Source organism: Passer domesticus, chromosome 2, assembly GCF_036417665.1.
Source record: "Passer domesticus isolate bPasDom1 chromosome 2, bPasDom1.hap1, whole genome shotgun sequence".
Lineage (NCBI taxonomy): Eukaryota > Metazoa > Chordata > Aves > Passeriformes > Passeridae > Passer > Passer domesticus.
In genome coordinates, this window is record NC_087475.1 from 51,638,360 (window position 1) to 51,659,875 (window position 21,516).

General features: G+C 34.4%; 1 protein-coding gene and 1 long non-coding RNA gene across 7 annotated transcripts in view; one reads left to right on the top strand and one right to left on the bottom strand.

Moving 5' to 3' along the window:
* Window positions 1-21,516, bottom strand: part of PIBF1 (progesterone immunomodulatory binding factor 1) — a 108,431-nt gene that overhangs the window by 20,071 nt on the left and 66,844 nt on the right. For 3 of the 5 annotated variants that reach the window (XM_064408592.1, XM_064408591.1, XM_064408595.1), the window contains 4 exons: window positions 17,496-17,586; window positions 14,110-14,212; window positions 12,224-12,354; window positions 3,204-3,288 (listed from right to left, as the gene is read on the bottom strand). In XM_064408592.1, the coding sequence (XP_064264662.1) occupies window positions 3,204-3,288; window positions 12,224-12,354; window positions 14,110-14,212; window positions 17,496-17,586 (410 nt within the window). The other 2 variants (XM_064408593.1, XM_064408594.1) reach the window with 2 other exon arrangements.
* Window positions 5,896-21,516, top strand: LOC135293916 (uncharacterized). 2 transcript variants are annotated; one of them, XR_010356027.1, is made up of 4 exons: window positions 5,896-6,019; window positions 14,978-15,111; window positions 17,971-18,186; window positions 21,409-21,516. It is a non-coding gene; the product is annotated as an uncharacterized LOC135293916 (long non-coding RNA). The 2 variants fall into 2 exon arrangements; XR_010356026.1 differs by lacking the exons at window positions 5,896-6,019; window positions 14,978-15,111 and adding an exon at window positions 16,856-16,975.

Below are 21,516 nucleotides of genomic sequence, written 5' to 3' on the forward strand. Positions count from 1 at the left end.
ACTTTCTTCTTCTAAAATTAAAATCTGTGAAAAGAGAAGCTTAATCATGAATGTTAGTTCTTTATTTAAAAAGTGTATAAAATGCTGTAATAGTCTTCAAAGCAGCATTATGAATATAGCTGATATCAAAAAGAGATAAAAATTAAAAAACCTTCCAACCCCTCAAACTCTAACTTTCCATTAAAAAGAGTTAATACAGTCTGAGACCACACAGGCTGGAATACCTTAAGTCAAAACTGTGCACCTATTGAAACACGTCGCTGGGAGACAGCATTAACATTGTTTTGGCATTTTGCTTGTACTTTTAGCACTTACTTTTAACATACCTAAACTTCATTTTATCTTAACTATGAATATCTTAGGTTTATCTATTCAAGAATTCTAATGTTTCTACTTGCAAACATGAGAGCAACAAGGTAATTCCTAACAAGACATGACAGTTTAGTATGTGCAATGACTGAACAAGGCTGATAGTAACCCTGCTACATGATAGCGCGTACCAAACACAAAAACCCGTAATTCATCTTTTCTTCTTCAAAGTGTATGAATCTGTATTTACAGGTTGCCTGTCAGTTTTATTTAAAACTGCAATCTGTTTAAATGCAGTTAACCCTTTATTAACACGAAGTGAGAAAATTTGTTTTCTTTATTTCTGTCAGCAAGGATAATTACTGGAAAATTGTGATGTTACTGCAAATTTAAATCTTTTTAATAATTAAGATGGCAAAGAAGTACAGTCAAAGACAATTCACTATCCTGTACAAAGATTTTAATACATGAGATAACTGCCTTTTAGAGAAATTCATAAAGTGTAAAACTACTGGAAAAAGTCTGCATTAGAAGTAAAAAAATAAAAAGCTGCATTAGGAAGAAACAGAATTGACAAAAGTTAAACTTACACACAAATACAAAAGCTACCTATTCTTTTCAAACATTTTACTGAAACAGCTTTAGCTAGCATTTTGTTTCTCAGGAGATTTTTTTTGTGTATTTTTCTGGCATTTCATAGTTTTCTTCCCTCAAACATGCAACTTCTAATGTTTCTTTTTCATATTTTTTATTCATATCCTTTTCTGCAGAGGTATCTTTAAAAAACATTATCACTGACAAAAGCAGTATGAGTAATATGTCCTATTTTTAACAGATGGAAAAAGAAATTTCAGAAAACAGTACTGATTTTGGAAATATGTGATCAATTTCTTAACATTCAGGTTATGAGAAACATCGAAGAAGTCTGTTTCAGACTCAAGTATTTGCTTTTCTTTTTCAACCAAGCCTTCCTCTGCCAGCCCTCCTTGATTGTTTGACACAGTTCAAAATTTGGAATGGTCAAATGACACAAAGAAGCAAACCGCTGCAAATCAGGAATAGCTTATGAGGGTACGTACAGGGGCTAATGTCGTTTTGATGTAAAAAATGTTGCATAGTTTTAAGTTAGAAATGTTACAGTTTTCTTAGAAAACATGGCAAAATTTTTCTTTTATCACTTTCTACGGCTTTTAATCAGCTACAATGCATGCTCATTGATATGACACTACTAAAACTAGGCACCCAAGTGTGATTGCTTTGTGAGCCTAACTAGTTGGCAGCACCCCTGGTTGGGAAAGAAAGAGTAGGAACTGGAATTTTTGAAAGAAATTAATTTGAAATTAGGCCAAGGGCCTATAAAATTGGAAAAAACACTACATGTTTATACAATTATGTCATGCTTCCTCAGAGTATTTTTCATATCACTAATGTAAGGATATGATAAAGCATGAATATAATGGTAAGATTTAACTATCTAGAAATGTTTAAATCATAGATTAGTTTGGTTTGGAACTCAGCAAACAGAATTAGTAGTTTTCATTTGAGTTGAGGCTCACTTAGACTCAGCTGCCAGTGAAACTGTTTTGTTTTGGTTCTAACAAAAAGGAGTTTTTTAAGTGCTTGGGAGAGACAAACTAGTTTGGACCAATTAATGACAAGGATTTTGTTTCACTGATCTAAGAAGGGAATGTGATGAATAGCATGAAAAGGAGATGAAGGAAAACAGTTTTGGAGGTGGAATGAGTCTTTGGGAGGTGGATAGTCAGTTTTCCATGAAAATAATGTTTTAAAATGAGTGATAATCTGAACTCTGACAGGATAATTTAGGGGAGTTGTAGCTTTTTTGAAAGCAATCTCTCCATCTTTTCTCTCACCAGTAAGAGAAATGAAAGATGTTGTCAAAGAACTATTGATATGCCTCTACAACCACTTTCTGAACAGGTAAGTGGGTAGTGAGGTCCCATCACTCTGTATCTATAATTTGCACTGTTTTTCCTCATTCCTCATTTCTTAATGTATTTTTTCTGCAAATCCTTGCCAAATCATTCAGCAGCTCAGGGAGAAGATTTAATAGCTGCTTAGGTCAGCTTTTGGTTTTATATCTTCAGTACTCTTTAGCTTCAGAAAATTCTGTGGTATTATTCACATTCTCAGATTCCTACAGTAAACTTCATTTATTTTCATCCTTTGTTTCAGACATTTAATCTGCAGATTTTCTCTCCTATGCCATGACATATTAGTCTCTTATGATTGTTCAGATAAAAATCTTCCAAGAGCCTTTAGGGTTCCCTAAATGGCACAATTTTGCATACTTTTAGATCTGAGAGTATAATCCAGTCCATTAGCACCCTGATTCTTGCTCAGATGAAACTCAGGTAAGTACACAAAAAAGTACCCTAACTCTTTTTGGAAACCTGTGTAATTATTGTCTTGTTTCCTCTCCCTAACCCCTATTTTGGAGTTGAAAAGGGATTCAAGAGTATAGGAAATGAATTGAACATGCTTTGGGTCCAATGTTTGGCTGCAAGGACTGGGAAGCACAGAGAGATCCCTGAGGCATACTGTAGCACATGTAGACCTTGCAGATTACATGTGTATCAATTTCACTGTCTTTATCTAGATTCTTGTTAAATGCCTGCAATCGCCAAGCATTGTTCAAGGCAAAAGAAAAGAAAGAACAGAGACAGTAAATCATCAGAGAGGATTTAACAACTGAGAGTACAACTGAGACCCTCCCCAGTACCCGACAGACACGTTCACCTGTGTTGCTGAAAACGAAACAGACAAGAAAACCCCACAAATTGAACCAAAGTAAACCATTTTTTTCTCCATGGTTTAAGGGCCAGTAGCAAGAAAGTGCACTTATGGTAGTAATGCTAAAAGAGGAAGATTACCTCACGGTCATTTAGAAGTCTCTCCAAATCTGCTGCCATTTGATTCTTGACACGCAGCAAAGCTGTCTTTTCTTTATTTAAAAGACTGGTAAAAAGAGGATAGGAAATGCAGTAATAGCAACAGATAATCTCTTTTAATCTTGTGTTCTGGCTGAAACATGCATTTTCTAAAGCTGAATACTGGCAACAATAAAAATCTGCTCAAGTAATTGTATCAAATGATCCTTCTCTATATTCAAGTACTGAAATTTTTATAAATGGGTCCAAATATACACATAACTTCTTATTTTAGTCAAACAGAAAAAGTATTCAAAACCTTCATAAAATGCCTTTTTTTTCTTTGAAGGGTAATTTAAATGATTAGAATCTTCTACGATCTAATCTTGGTTTCTTCTTGGCAAAATGAGATCATTTTATAAGCAAAGTAAGTCTCCTTATACCTACACTTCTGTATCAAAATGTGGATTTCTTTGTTGTACTAGTCACTAGCAGTAGCACACCATATCAACTCTTTATACTACTGTATTTAGAATTCTGAAAACAGCAAATATAAGGAAGAAAAACATAAAGCTCTTCTCCCTTTAGCTGTGTAGTTTCTGCAAAAACTGTAAACGTATTTTTGTTATGTTTAGTATTTTTATTCCAGGATAATGTATGGGATCAAGCTTGTCCTATGAACCAAGTATGAAAACTGATTTGGCATGAAGGCATGCCTTTATAGTAGAATGTAAAGTTTAACTTTAATCATTCTTTGTCTTCTAGCACATGAACATTTGAAATGTTTTACATTGTGATTCCAGGCAGCAGTTCTATAATAATTAAATGTATTTTCCTTTTTAGCCCCAGCATCAGTTTCTAACATTAAATTTTAGACTAATGCATGCATAATACTAGCATATAATCTATTTTGTTAAAACAGCGACATACATTTTCTTGGAAGAAATGTTATATATACCATTAACATGTCTTAACTAAATACATTGTACAATATAAACTGTAACATAAATCAAGAACTATGAAAAATGCAATTCTGCATATGGAATGTAAATACGTAATATTGCAAACAGGTCAGGAGTTCAAAAGCAAATATATTAAAATTTTATAAATGGAGTAATTACATATGTTGCAAATACAAATTATTTAATATTTCCAATATTTAATCCAGAAATTATCAACAAAATAAATCAATCTTAATTGGCCGTGTATCATCCGCTCTTTTCAAATAAGCAACATCATCCTTTGCCCCAGAGATTTTCTGGCAGTTCCTTACAAGCTTTGTATTGTAAATTACGACTGTCAATTCCTTCTAGGCATTCATTAATTCTCAGAAAAAAATGTATTCTTTTGCCAAATTGCTCAGTTGTTTCAACTATTTAAAAGAAAAGTAATAACATTTAAAAAAACCGATTAAAATATTTTAATATTTTCAAGAGTTTTATTTTCTGTCACATTTTTAATCACAATGAAATTGCTGTACATTCTTTCTCTTGGGTTCATGTGTTGTAACTTACACATCACTTTTTCTTGGATTTCTGTATTTCCTAAGAACATAAACTAATCCTTTTAGAGGCTCAAAAACTTATTAGAGAAGCAATAATACAAGCTTCTCTAAGACTTAAGTAGTGTACTGAAGAAGCATAATCATTACTGTTCATGACTGAACCAGAAGTTCATATTTGAGGTTCAGTTTCATCTACAGAATAGAACCTATTCTACTTATACTGCTTATACCTTCTGAAATAATATGACATAAGTGATCTCTGTAGAGCAGTTCCAATTTTCATTGTTTATAGTAAAATATAGGACACAGACTACTACATCATTCAGTAGCACTTAATGTGTTTGCTGTCATACACATTGATATAGAATTACCAAGGCATGAATTTTGTAGTTTTGCAATACTTGTGCTTTTTCATCACTGCAGATAGAAGGGAATAATTCATGTGCTCATGAAAGAATACTGCAAGAGGCATATACACATTTAACAGAGTGAGAAAACAGTTCCCAGACAGAATGATAATACGTGACAAGGTTAAACAGAAATACCTTCAAAAGTTGCATCTTGGGAAGAAGACTGACCATTTCAGTGTCTGGTTCTAAAATGCTCTGAACCAGCATCTTGGATAGCAGCAAAGAGAGTCTAGCTTTAACCTACCTTACACTCCCAGTGAAGAGTAGTTTAACCTAGTCCAGGTTTAACTATCAGTGTGACATATCAGAGAGCAGCTTTACAATTTGTTTTAGCTGACCTAAGTGAGAACTGTTGAAGGACCATCCTTTCCTTGCCACATCCAGGTAACCTACTCTTTCTGTTGGTACTAGACACTTTGTCACCACATAAGAAGGTCTCTTCACTGATCTGGATGGACGCTGGTGTCTTTTAAAAGGTTATCTTTCACATGGATCACCAAAATAACTTGATTTGCCATATACAGTGGAGACCTACAGCTGAAGGCAAGGATGAGCTGCTCCATTTGGTGATGGAGTGCCTCAAGTGTCTTGCTTTGATTCTGAAACCACCATCTATGAGTCTAGGCAAACTAGCTTCTAACACCAGAGCTCATGGGGTTGTAACTTTCGTCTAAAAAGATGGGATCATGATGTGCTCCACAGTGCTGGTCACTGATGGCCTCATCCTGAATATGGAGAAAATGCCCATTGTGAGGTATCATAGAACTGTAGCCTGAAAAGTCCAGGTTAGAGAACTAAACGAAAAGTAGTGCAGGCCCTGTGTTTTCTGTGTGCTTTCCAGAAGAAACCAAATTGTCTGTGAGGACATCTAGTTTCATTCCATCATGCTTTTAAAGCCTAGCCAGGTATGAATCCAGGTACCAGGAATGCAGGTTAACCATAAAATAACACTTGTCATATGCATACACACTGCTCATAGCAACCACTGGCTTGTTTTGTCTTGCTTCACTCAGGATCTAAAGCCACGGTAGCCTGGATAATGTATGTAAGACATTTCTAGGTAACATGATTTTTCTGGAGAATAGATACTAACATTTTCCCAGTTTCAGCCTTATAAACTCTTTTCAATTTGGGCAACTAAACCATTTTTAATGCTGAAGTGTAAATATGTTAGTTACTGTCCTGTTCAGAAGCTTCTATAATTAGATATTCTGAATAATATGTTTATGCGGGACACACAAAATAAACATGGGTTTATATAGTACTCGATTTTATTATTATTTCTACTCAGTTTGGGAAAAAAAAGTAAGTTTCTTTTTCAGTGAACTGTGTACTCCAGATGCTGTAAGAAATGGATTGTGCCTTTCTGTTAATCTGCCCTTACAGCATGAAGTTGAATAGTCCAATACTGACTTTTTTTGCATTTTATATTCAGATACAGTATTACCATTGAAAAAAATGAAACACAAATAGTATATGTAAAGGTTTTGTACATATAACTGAATATATAATATAGCCATATAGTGAAGCTATCCCTTATCTGCAAATTACAGATTAATAGCTCAAAGTAGGCAGTTAATTATTAGTCTAGATCAAATTTTGTTCTTAAGTCACATAGTTAGTAAGGGAGGTATAAGATGTTTTGCAAACTAAAGTTCCTTACAAGAGAGAATACGTGACAAATCAGTGATCTCTCATTGTGCAGCTAAATAACCACAGCTCAGATTTTTGAACAGATTTAGGAGAGTATTGCTTAATGATTTTAACTAGAATGTTTCAGGAGGCTTAAAAACCTATCCATAAAGTGTCCAAATTAAAATTATTTTTCAGACTGTAAAAAAAAAGGCAACCCGAACAACTTAAAGTTGTATTACAGGTCAGAAAATGTATAAAAAATGACATATTTCTACAAATTTTGCTTGGAGCATTTCTCTGGTAAGCTGCAGTACTTTTGGAATAGATGGTGCATACTTCACAGAATAGTAATGTTCTCATAAAAAGCTCATTGCCCATTCTTTGATGGGAAAAACTCATCTAACACTCTATGTTGAGCTTTATATTTGGATGGCAATTAGAGAACCCAAAATGTTTAGGTAAGGAACATTTCAGTACAAAGCTTCTTAGTGAGCAAAATCCTTATATGGCTTCTGGATTTTCCACACAGTTAAGGCTTTTGAGTATTGCTTTTGCGTAAGTGAGCCTCTTTTAAAACCAGCCATTGGTACTCAGAAATTTGAGTAACTGCATTTAAAATAAATACCCACTCTTTATGAATGAAGTCCTTTTAGCATCTCCAGTTATTTATAAACCTAGATGTTTTTAGCAGAAAATTATGTACTAAAACTACAATTACTTCACTACACACATAAGAATGAAACTCAAGATTTGTTTTCCCACAGCATGACATAGTTACAAGCATTTCTTTTCAAAAGGAGTGCTAAATGTGATGCTTTAATTTCTGGCTAATTAAATCTCTTCTGTATGCTAGAGAGATTTCTTTATAGCAGCAAGGAGTCATCCTCACACACAGCACTGCTCTTATTAACCATCACTATTTACTTTTATTAACTAGAGTGCTATGTGGACTAATATAAATAAGAAGTTACTTAACAGAGTATTTTGAGATATGCAGACCACCTATAAATGCATCCTGCAGATGCCCTGTCACTCAAGACCAAGGTTTTGTATCTGAAACATATCTACAGGTGCATGGCTCAGTTCAGAAGCACACCAAGTGTTCTGCTCCCAGAGCCAAGTTCTGTTTAAGGCCAAGTTCCAGCACAGCCCATGGCCTGTCTGGGAGAATCCTAAAGGGATGGGAATGAGAGTGGGAGTGAACACCATATGTGGGCAACATCTGACAGAGCCTCCATTGTCTTAAACAACCTCTCCTCCTCCTTGAGTGGTAATATGCTTGTGCCTTCACTCTTGTACCTCAGCAGTGATATCAGCACACCTTTAATAACCTGGTGGTGGTCCCCAGGTTGTTCATGCAAATCCCAGCAATGGCAGCAGTTCAGTTAAGCATTTACCCCAACTACAACAGCTCTTGGAGCTCTTATGAAGGTATGGCTAGAGATTCACATGTCCAGAACAGACACACTTCTCAGCAAACCAACTAAGTATGTCTAGGTCTGCTAGATACACTACTTTAATTCTGTCTGATAAGTATTCTGATTGTTTCTCTCCTTCCAGTGAGAAGCTCAATGGTGCTTTGAGCAAGCTGATCTAGTGGAAGATGTTTTTATCTATGGCAGGAAGGTAGAACTAGATGATCTTTAAAGGTTCCTTCCGATCCAAACCATTCTGTGATTCAGTCTGACAGCTACTGACACAGGCAACCTTGAGCACCACTTGGACAGTCCTTCCAAGTGAGGAAGATATTTTGATATGAAGGCTATGAAAGACAGCCTTAGCTCTACAGGTGTGACATATAAGGATGAAGGCAGCTAAGCTGCTCCAGTTGAAGTGAACTTTAAAGACCATGCTGGAAAGAGACTTCGATTGGTCTGCAGGACTTGTCAAAAAGTCCTTGTGTTGTATCAAAATTATCTGCCTGAATCTTTTCAGAAAATAACTTGCAGAAATAACTGCTGTCAGAAATGACACTTTAATAGAATTATGAGTGTGGAGAACCCTGAACACATCTGTTGCTTGTTAAGGGACCATTATAAATGTGAATTTAGGCCATTTTGTGAAAAATTGATAGATATGGTCCAAGAACATCCAAAATGAGATTTCTGTCACAGATAGCCTTCCTTGTGCTTGTCTTCCTCTTGTGCTGATTCAACAAATGTCTGTTGCTGAACAACATTCTGTTTCATCACAGAACCAAACTCACATCCAATACAACCAACAAACTTCTCAACAGACATGGAAGTACACAGTGCTTCAGGTTGCTGCAAAACATTTATAGGTTGCAAGAAAGCACTGACTCATCATCCTGGGAAATCTGCTGGAACCTAATCACCCCAGGAGTATGTTCTAAAAAGACTATTGACCATGATCACTGCGTATTGGAGACAATTATGGATTAAGACTAAAAAAGTAAATTCACTTGCAAATAAGTCCTTGCTGATCCCTCCACACTCAAGTTAAGTGGGAAGTGATAGAGAACACTGGCACTGATAACACAGATGTGCCTTTTCTGTTTGGGGAATCCATGATTTACATAATGCTCTCTTTTGGTGAGCAGAAGAAATAAAAACACAACATGAACAGAACACCCCTCCACCACTGAATGTGCACACTAAGTAACAAGGAAGGAAAATTATGACTAAGCATGCAGCAGCTGTAAGGATAAATTAAGTCTTGACTCTCAGGGTGCAGGCATTATCAACACTACATTGATTTGTCTCCAATCTGGTATTCAAATATGAGATTAAAAAAATATGCACCCCAAAAATCACTAGTATTTTTGAAGGTCCGTCTGAAACCAAGAATTCAAGCACTACTTTTTCTTTAGCTAGTTCTTATGAAATTGCTGTTTAGAAATAAAACCAATGCATTATTGTACTTAAAATTTAAAAAAATAATGTACCTTGTGTAACTGTAGAACAAATTATACCTCAGCTTAGAGGCTGCTGCAGAACTGCAGTATTATTAACTATTAATCATAGGTAATGGTTGAAAGAACAATTTAATTTTGAAATGGTTTTACAAATATTAACATTTTCCTTCAGCTCTGAGATACAGAGAAACCAGGCTTCATAAACCATGTTTAGTGTTTTCACTAATACTTTTCTAATAGCACCAACATCATTTGCAGAATTTAAGGCTCTCCTTGAGGAGCATTAATTCTCTGAACTCATCCTCTCAAAAATATTCCATGCACAAACCAACAAAATGCTGTTTAATAAACCAAGAGGGATAGGAATAGTGGGCTAAATCTTTTGATCCAGCAGAGCTTCACCTGGCATATATTTGGTAGGGATTATCATTAATTTACTTAAATCCCATTCTGATTCAGTTCTGGAATAGCTGAGAGTAATCTGAAATCACCTACGGGATATTTTAATTTAAAACTGTCATCAGCAGATTCCAAAAGGTTATCCTCATGATAAAAAATTTCTTCAATGTAATGGTTCTCTGGTTAGAAATCCCTACCTCTAACCTTCTTCTCACTTATCAGAAAGCAAAGGACCAACAGTATCAATTTTATCCCACATTATGATTTCTCATGTATGACAGGGAATGCCAGCTAACAATTTAGGACCTTTGTTTTAAATGTGGAGCTATGAACAGAAAAATCAGGGACTACTAATATGCACCAAAAGTCCTAAGACATTAGGCTGCTCCCAAGAATTTCTCTGGCCTATGAAACTGGGCAAACTTGTGATAGTAGAAGCTATTTTCAGTTTACAAGGAATATTGGAAACTACAAACTAAATATTGCCAAAATATTTGATGTGCAAAGTAAGTGTTACCTTTTTTTGGCTATAATATTTTTTTGTCAGGCCATACTTTCATTTACAGAAACACAGACTAATGCTGAGCACACCCCAGCTCCCCACAGTGGAGTACTGCTGGTATGTTTACCATAAATGCTCACACTGTAGGGCAGATCCACTTTCTTTCTTAACCTGAGGCTCATTAAGATGAAAAAAAAATTCCTTTAGAGTTAACAGAGAGTAATAGGCATCTCTAGGAAATAACTCACTCCACCCAAAATCTGAATGACTTTCTGGAGATGTCACTTCCTCGATGAACTATTAAGGAAAGTTGACCTAAGTCTCTAATTTAGGTACCTTAATTTGTAGAGTAAATATAAGAAGAATATCTAAGCATACAGATTATTGGCAATAAGCCATTTAACTCAATAAAATCAATATTAATAACACATTTAATTTCTTTTAGATTTTAAAGCATGAAACATATACTTTCAGAAATGACCTCACCTGTGTATTCCCCTTCTGTCTTCCTTTTGAGAGACTTTTGGACTACTTCGTGACTAACAAAAGCATTCCATTACTATTACCATAATCTAAAAATTAGATCTTGTGACCAATTCTTTGATACTTTTCACAAATGGAAAGTAAGACACTGTGTATAGAGAACACTGGGATTTTTTTATTTTCTGGAAAGATATAATTTATCTTTGAGGTGTTTCTTATAACGTAACAAGTCCAGGAAAATATTAAAAACACTTGATTCTGGAATTTAAAAATGTCTATTCTTATTGAATCAAAATTAAGCTCAGTGAAAAATACCTTGTCAGGAACTATGAATGAATATTTCAGTTTATTTATAAACTTATTGATTCATATTTGCTTGGATAATAAGCACTTTTAGGTATTCCTCAAGGGATAACAAATAACATCCCAAACCATCAAAATACTCTGAATAGATACATATGTATTACAGTATATACGACTAAGTATTAGCTAGGGTGAACCCTGTTTTATTTTAATTGCTTCAGCAGATTAGTGAAAAATCCTGTATTTTTCACATAATTGCTTCATAACAGAATCACATTAATGTCTCCTAATAGTTACTGTTTGCTTTTCCTAAACCAAGACACCACATAAACACCTAATACTTAAAATGCTAATTCTTCTGTAGAGCAGTGGGACTCAGCTATCAACTTCCCTGAAAATAAGGGACATTATTTTTTAACAGCCTACCTGGGAATCAGATGTTAGGGAAGTTGCTCAGTGATTAGAGAGCTCTGACAGATGGATATAGCACCAAATCAGCACCTCCATGACAGCAAATGCTCTAATTTTTGCTGAAATACCCTTTACTGGTGGACTACTCTATTATAATTTTTTTCCGACTTTTTTCTTGATTTTTACTGTTGTACAACTGGTGTGTCATTCTTTCCTTTTAGTCTTCTGAACTCTTCTCTACTTCATGAGAGCTCTTCTCAACTCCAAACTCACTTTAAACTCGTCACAGCTACTTTTCCAAAACTAAAGTATCCTTTTCTGACATTGTGAGAGAAATAACAAGTGCTACAGTCCAGCACGAAGACTGGAATTGGTCAGTGATTGAGTGTTAACATCTCAACTTTGTGGCCAATAGCACAATTTTTTTCTAATGATAAAACAAAAGTGCTTTTACCTTCCAGTTTAAGAGGAAGTAAAACAAGAATCGGTGATTTTAATTACCTGAAATCTTTTTCAAGTTGTGCAATATGTTCTTTCTGTAGACTTATTTGAGAATCTCTCTGTTGCACAGTTTCAATGAGGTATTTGTATGGCTGTTGTGCTTGGTTCAACAAAGAATTTGCTCTGTCAAGCTGCAAAAAAAAGGTATAACTACCATAAATTTTTTAATTTATAAAGCACAATTACTTGATTATTACTGAATTATTATTAGTTTTTACCAAGTGCATATTAATATAAACTCCAAACCTTTTATTACATACATAAAAAAGGAAACATACCACCTTCAAATTGATTACTAGTACATTATCTTCAGAGTTTTCTAATTGTATGCTATTTTCACTGCAATAATGGTATCACTCTCTACACTTCCCTCATCTGCATTTTCAAGGGTTTTAATGTAACAGGTTTCACTGATTAAAAATAAAGTAGAGTCAATGCTTCTGTTTATGGTCTTATTGATTTAATGTGGTCTTTTCCTCCCTCCTTTAAAAAGCTGAAAAGGTTGTATCATAAATACTGCACTTAAGTAGCAGTATTTGAACCAAGTTCAAACCAGAAGCTGACAAAATCACTTTTGCATCAACTTTTTATCCATGCTCTAGACTTCATCTAGATAATTGAACAAACTGTCAGTGGAAAGAAAAATAATGGGTTACTTAAGCATGCTGTAGTCTACAGGATCTCTGGTTTGTTCTTATATTAAAAAAAATCAAGAAAGACAACAGCTGGGAGTAAAAATAATGTAAAGACAGCAAAGAGAAGTTTTAGAACTTTACATTAAAAAAAACCAACGTTTAACTTTGTACTGAATTGTATTGTGATTTAATCTATACAATTATATGGTAAAAGATGAAAAATTTAATGGCAGGATAAAAATGAGCTGAAAATACTCCAGTGGAAAGTTGAAGAAATTTGAACTAAGGTCAGTGATACTGAATCTTTTATCAGTGAATTAAGTATAAAACTACTGTGCGTAAGGAACGTATTGAAGAGAAACACAGAAAAATTTAAGACAAAGAACAGTGATAGGGAACAATACCAAGCATAACAATGGATTCACCAATTTTCTGATGTCTTCCAAGTAAGAAGCTGAAAGAAGATGTTTTAGTCAAATAGAAATTACCATGATATACCTAAGAATATATAACAAATTATAGTATTGGTTAAAAAATCCCCAAACTTCACTGTTCATGTATCTTTCACTGAAATAATCTAAATAAACATATATATACACATAAAATTTATAAAATTCATGTAATTTAAAATTTATGTAGAAATTCAAGTATTTGTACTCTGTGAAGTACTTGGGTGTAGTAATTTTAATTTGTAATTACTGTGGCTTTAAAAATCAAACTGTTAACCACATTCCTGATATAGTAAGCTTACAAATTATATATGGTGGCGACATCGAAGAGAAAACCTAGTTGTCTTTTAATTCCTATGAGAAAAATTAAAAGACAATTTAAGGATTTTTTAAAAAATTAGTTTGCCCTAATTCTGGGACATTTGAAGCTGAGGCTACTTAAATATCTTCAAAAGTGATTTAACCGAAGAGCTGTGTAAGAAGGAGTGATGCATTCATTGAACAATTAAGTATCAAACAGAACAAACTAGCTTGGCTGGCTGTTCTTCTGTTCAGAAATCAAAATGTTGTCTGTCTCGCTCGCATTCTTGTTTAGCCTGTAAAGTAATCCTCCTTTCAGTATTGGTTGCAAAACACAATATAAACTTCTTTGAAATCTTCTATCATGGAGTTTTGGTTAATTATGAGGCCATTTTTTTAACATCAAATAGATAAAAAACACTGTTTAGAAAATATTTCATTTTATGAACAGCTGTTCCGCAATGTTTCTACATATTTGAATTTTTGTGTAATAATGATTTACCTCTTGTGAAATCTGTGTTACTTGTTCCTTCTGATGTTCCAGATCTTTCACAAGCAATGAGTTTTGCTTTTCTAGCTGCAGTAATCTTCTTGCCAAGTGAACACTGTGCCAGTAAAAAGCAAGCTCAACTTGAATTTTTTCCAAAATAGGCAAAAGAAATTCTAACATTTATGCTTCAGGACTTGATTGCCTTACTGTTTTACCAATGCTTAAATATTAACATATATAAACTACATAGTTAAAGATGCTGCATGATCACAGTTAGAAAAATTGTGAAAATATTACAAAATGTAACAGCACTAAAATAACATTCCCACAGTTGTGCTATTGTAGTATTTTATGCATCATAATTACTTATACAATTTGTATAAGAAATTGGTACAATATTGTACCAATACTATACAACTGCAGAAATACTGTCAAAATTCTTCATCTAATTATGATTATTTTTAGCAACTTTATGGCTCACTCTAATTCTAACTTAAATAATTGTTTAAAGCTGCTCATTAATATGTTTTGCAGCAAAACACTGAAAATGTAGTATTATATCACTTTGAAAAGAGGCAAAATTGTTTTGTCTGACATTTAATACACTCAATAATTTCATGTTATTGCCAATTTTGTTTTAAATAAACTTTTATGTGGAGTTACAGATTAACTTTGAAGAGAAAGAATTATTGAGCTACTTAAACAACCTAGTTAAAAAATTAGATCCTCAACCTCTTGGCAAACTTCCTGCCCAGAATCAAAGAGTTTATTATCCATTCAAGAGCACAGGTCCATGGGCAGCAAAGGGAAGATTCCATATGCACTGCAGAGCCTACTAGCAGACATCTAACCTAGTGTTTCAAACTCTTATGAATCACAGAATGGGCAAGGTTGGAAGGGACCACAGTGGTCATCTGGTCCAACCTCCAGAGCACGTTGTGCAGGACTGCATCCAGGTGGTTCTTGAGTAACTCCACAACCAGTTCCTGACTATGATACAGAATCTATGAGAGGGTAAGTGGTCTAAAGCAGACTGACTGACTTGAAGCTCAGGCTTAAGCATGCATAAATCTAGATGAGTGTACGAAGTTTATCTGAAAATCTGACCAGTCATAACCTTCATCTCTTCCTCAGTAAAATGGAATAGACTTCTGGATTTGGCAGAAGTTTTAATAATTTTCATCTGTGTTATAAACATACTTTCATGCACTAATCTCATCTAGTAGAAAAGAGAAAGGAACACTTCTTTGACTAGTAGCTATTAGAGTGTAAGTGAAAACTTGGATACCTTCCCATGGCAAATTTAGGAATGCAGCCCATTGTAATTTTCCCAGCTACAACTACTCAGTGAACTTCACCTGAATTGGCAAATATTTAAGAATAACACAAGTACACCTTTCAAGCATACTTTTCAGTATGTTTTTTAACTAGTTTGAATTGAAAGCAAAGAGACACACGGACTGATGTGCAAAGACACCTTATGCTGGAAAGATTTGATTCCAACTATACTAGAAAACTATGCAGTGCTCAAGAATGTGGTAATTCCTTGTTAGCAAACCACCTAAGTCATCCTGGTAGTGTTCTGTATTCTCTCATTAACACTTCCCAAGCAGTTCCTAGGCATAGCTGAGAAGTCAGCATGGGCAAGCAAACCACTGCCAATATGTTGTTCATGTGTAGCTTAACCTACACTGAGAACTGTTTTATGACAATGGGTTACTACAGACCATTTAGTCTTGATGCTTCGGAGCATTCCCAGGCATGCTCAATTTAGTACTATGGGTGCACAATGCCTATGTCAGAAGTAATGAAAGAGTTGTTTCTGGCAAGTGGGCAAAGAGGTACAGACCCTACACTGCTTGAAAGGGTCCATTTTATACAAACCTTCAGAGACTGAAGTGCAGGATGTGAGCTTAAAAGAGTTCTTCATTTAGGATCCCATATGTCTGGGATTAAAGAGCAGGTAGTGGACTCCAGAAAGAAGATTATTCACGTTTGTAATAGATTGTCTTTTCTTTAGCAATGCTAGAGAGCAGAAAATGTATTTGTGTTTCTTTAATGGTGCTAAATAGAGGATGGTGTCAGAGTCTTTGCTTTTAAAAACTTTGGCAGCCAAAGGCATCACACACATTATCTGCCTGGAAGTTTTCCTTGAATTAAAACAGCAGGTAAACCATACATAGTCTTTTATGGCTTTTTAAATCTCTTTAATTCTAAAAGATAAAGAAACTCTATGAAGTCTCCAACACTATTATGAAGGATTAAGTCAGTTTATTAGTCAATGCCTTTTGGAACAAAAGTGGAGTATATGAGTCATTCCAGTAGAGCCGCTTCTAAGCTCAGAAAGTGTCTTCCAAGCATATCTGAAATCCGGGCCTGATCATCAGATTCAGCATTCAAAGGAAATTCAACTGAGTTTTCACATATGTAAATAATCCAAACTGAATCTAATAAGGTGAGGAAAAAGAAGCCTCTAAGTGGAAATTCAGAAAAGTGCCCAAACTATTGACAAAAGAGGAATAAACTGAAGCTTTAGGAAATGGTGCTATAGAGCTCTCAACACTTTTCTAAGCCAGATGTGCAACAGGGTTATGAAGGTTTTTTGCACACTCCTCACCTTCCAGGGATGGTGACACCACCACCTTCCTGGGCAGACTATTCCAATGGTTGACAACCACTTTTGTGAAGAAATTGTCCAACCTAAACCTCCCCTGGCAAGCCTGAGGTCATTTCCTTTTACCCTGTTGTTAGTTGTGTGGGAGAAGTGAGTCATAGCCACTACACACAGGCTCACAATGAGCCATTCAAATGTCACTACTATTTCTTAATGACAATGCATGACATAAATATATTAGTTCAAAATGACTATGATCAAGAGGTATGTTTTTCACCTATTCATCATTTTAGTCTATTGATCAAATTTTCAAATTGGCCAAGCTAGAGCAAACTAAAAAAAATGCAAGAAGAGTAAGATCCTGTATTAGTGAATATAAAACAGTGATGCTCTGAACCATTGTCCTTCTTAATATCCTGACAGATGTATTTTTCTTACTATTAAATACAATGATTTTTAGGGTATTAATAATGGATATGCTATTATATAAATGCAAACAATGCAACTCATCTGTTTTTACAGCTGCTTAATTTTATACAATTATAATTAAACTTTCTAAAAGTCAATGAGAAGAGATTTTAAAATGACCTAGAAAAATATGCTCATTCATATGCATCAACTACATTAACAGTTCCTAGTCCTCAATCTATTCCTGTATACTTAAGTCATTAAAAAACCTCTTTACGTTACTCAAACTGGCTGGATTCTAATACAAAACATAATGCATGTAATCTTCATTTAGTTTATCTCGAACAAGTAAAATCATGAGGTAATCTTTTTTTACCTTTGCTTTAGTCGTCTTTTGGCTGTTGTAGGAACATTAGCACCATATCCATATGAGAAGAGAACCCTTTCAGCTTCAACTTCATCTTCCACTGCAAAAAAATGCAGAAAGGTGCTGTTGAAGAACAGTGACAGAACTTATAAACTTATAAGCAATTCTATTTACAATTCAATATGCAAAGACATTTTTCTAGAAGCTACATTTTCAGTTGGTGCAACCTTCTGGGCTCGAGTGGAACAGTTTTTTTCACCATTAACATTAAATTTAGTGCCACACTTTAATTACTTACAAGTTGCTTTTCATTTTTATGATTAATATAAGACTTATGCAATATAAAAGTAAAGGAAAATAGTTCAGTTACCTTGAATATTCATACTGTTGGTATGGTCACAAAATACATACTACTTGTATAAGTTTACTTCAGCAGTAGAAGGTTAGATTGCTTAAGTTTTTAATACAAATAATTAATTTTCAGTGCATACATGAGAAGGTAGAGGAAGACACAACCTGGGAGTGTTTAAGGTGACAGGACATAACCAAGTCCATCAGACCAGAAGGGACGCATCTGATGTTGCAAAGGGAGCTGATGCCACAGTGAAACTGCTCACTTTATGGTTTTTGAAAGGCTGTGGTGATCAGAAATTTCACCACACTTGATGAAAACAAATGCCATCCATTTCTTCAGAGAAGGGTAAGAAAGAGATTCTTAAGTACATGCAAAATAGAAATATTAAAAATAATCTCTGCTTCCATAGGTGGTTCATTTCTGAAAACACATTTCTAAGGTTTTAAACAAATTATAATTGCTTTGAAAGGAAATTCCAATAGCAGCAAGATTAAAATGTCTATGTTCATATTTCAAGTTCTGGAATTCATGTTTCCGCTCTCCTGTAAGATGAAATGGGCCAGGAAAAAAAAAAGGAAAAAGAAAAAGAGCAAGTGTACGTGTGAAATATAAAGAGGCAGAGAGAGTGGGACAGAGAGGAGGGGTAAAGGGGGACAATGAGAAAAATGGGAGCGGCAGGGGTGTGAGAGAAGGAGGGAGAACAAGTAAACACCAGCCCAGGCAACACACAAAAGCTTTGATGAATCAAATAGTTGGGAACAGGAGAAACAAATGTAGGAAATTATGTGAGTCCTATCTGACTCATCTTTCTTAATGCTCAAGTGCCTCAAAATCAGAAATACTTCCATTTCTCAACAACTTGCAAAATGCTTCTTTTCTCACTTTTCTAATACCCTTGTAATGCTATTTTAAACAATGATTCTTAAAACACATTTAGAAAGAGAAAAGGCTCTAGAAGAGCACCTGTGGTAAGTCACATATCTAGTTACATTAAAAACAATACAGAAATTTCAGTAAGTACGACAGAAAAAGTTTACTAATGTGGCACTACAAAGACACCAGCACTTCAGAGCTGTGCTAAATATGACAGGGAATTCTTTGGTGCTGTAAACACCTCTGGTTCAGAAAAACAAAGAATAATTTAACCTGCCTTTGTGTATACCCTTCTTTTTGGTTTCATATGCAGTGTCAAATGTCTCAGAAAAATGCCAGTAAGATCCTCTCCTGTAAATTCAGATCTGTCTCTAGTGTCCAGTAAATGTCACATCAGGAAGACAAACACAAAAGAAACTGGAAATGTAGGTATCAAAATAATATTCTATATCAATGTGTATCAGTTCTAAGATCTTCTTTTAGAACATTCCAGGCTCTTCACCTGATTTGCGGTGTAAAATATACATTTTATAAGTTAGAGGACATTTCTTAATGACAGTTTCTTATGCTAGGCGGCAAGGATGTGCCATTGTGAGGATATAGATAGGTTCCATCTTTTTCTTAGAAAGAGACTAAGCAATGGAAACAAGAAAAATCAAACTACTCTGCAACAAAAATACCCTAATGTGAAGACTGTACCCTGAAAACGAAGAATAGACAAATGCCAAGGGAATTTACTACTGTTATTCATCTGGAAACCTCTTAGGCACTGTAAGAAGCGGCTATATAAATCCTTGATAGCTTCCTGAATAGGCTGTTTCATGTAATTTCAATATTAATAAAGTGAGGCATAACGATCAGGGAGTAACAGTAAAAATTCAGTGATCTCTTCCACATGCATATTTTCCAAAGGGAAGAAAGTGCATATATATAATTTATATAACAAAAGCCATCTCACATGCGTAAATAAATACACAGTTTATTAAAAAGTCCAGAGAACCCAACCCTCACTGACACCCCAAAACAGCAGAGGCTTCATGACACAGGGTGAAGAAAAAAGCATTATATGCTATTTAAAGAGGTGACCACAGGAATGAAGATTAATCCTTATTATCACTAAAGTCTGTAGAAAACTCTAATTGTCTTCCACACAACACTTCAGTCTAAATTATATTCCAAGAATGACGGACTGAAGTATTTCCATAACACACTAGATTTGAAAAAATACTTATATTTCCTTTCAGTTATTTTTCTACCTTTACCTATTTATGACATATAACTATCAGGTAATAATTTGAGGAGGAAGTATATCTGTCTTCTCCTTCAAAGCATTTTAAAAAAAACCAACTTTTTTTCTTCTGTTTTCTCTAAGACACTAGACTTAACAAGTATTAATCTTAACTTTCTACACCAAATACACTGAAATAGCAAGTTCAGTATTAAATAGAAAGTATATTGAAATAATATTAAGCTATAACACCTTTTTTTCTCCAAGGAAATCAGAAAATAAAGCCACTATATTTTAAAATAATAGTTCATTTGGAAACTTTCCTTTCCTTACCATTCTGCAGCATAGAATGTAAATTGTAATTAAAATAGATATTTAAGAAGTTAAGAATGATCTGGTAAAAAACTTAACTGTTGTCCCAAGATGCGTAAGAAAATGTAAACAAAAGCTAGTGTTCTGAACTCTGCTTTCTCCTTGAAGAAAATGAAGGTAAGGTCCAAAAATTCTGTGTTAATACATAAATACTCCTTAGGCAAGTATATATATATATACATACTTCAAAAAACGTATTACTGACTAAACCAAAAGCGTGTATACAGCAAACATGCTTATGGTCAGACTGGAACCTTTGGGTACTCAAGCCATTCTAAGTACAGGCTGCAGTGCATAAAATTAATAAAACATGTGCAGCCTGGTTACTAACATTACTGCATCTTGATAATGCACACTTTGCTAGACACTACTGTTTATATATCAAGCTTATGCAATAATCTTCTATACTTTATAAACTGTGACTATTTTTTGAAGGAGGAAAGTAGGAGAAAAGGAGAAGATGACAGTTGAATTAGTCCGAAATTTTAGAATATCCTACTCTGTCTACACATTGGCCAGAAGATTTCAAGATTAGAGTCAGAGATTTCAAATTAGAAATTAATTGTTTTGTGGATGGATTAATTTAGGCTGAGAACTAAATGAACAGAGATTTTACACAAATTTTGCTGTGTTTGGGAACATTTTAATTTTAGCAAATGAGAGACAAAAATTTTCAAGAGTAATCAGGTATGAATTTAATCCATGGTTTAGTACTTGGAACAGACTGAGGTGCCACAAGCAACTACTTAATGTCTAATTATTACTAATTCAACAGAAGGAAGAGTTTTTTCTCCTTCCAATTAGTTAAAAATTCCACATTAATCACTGTACTGAAATATAAAACCTGTATTTGCCTGTCAACAAAGAGGGCTTCCTGACATTTAAAATGTACCAAAATAATAGAAGAATCCTAAAGAGTATATCTAGGTATAATGGATAATTAGAATAAGGAAAAGAAAAATGACTGAATATTGAGATGATTTTCAATAAGCACAAACTCAGACATATGGATGTTTGATACATATTTACAGGTACACTTAAAAACCTGCCATTGATATTTTCTATCAAAATAATTACTGCCTTTTACTTGTCAGGCATAATGAAGAAGAATGACAGGCACTGTAATTCTTTCCAAGTCATGAGAAAAAAGGTATCGTAATGCCAGAAACATCTACAGATAAAACAACTTGTGACAGAACTTA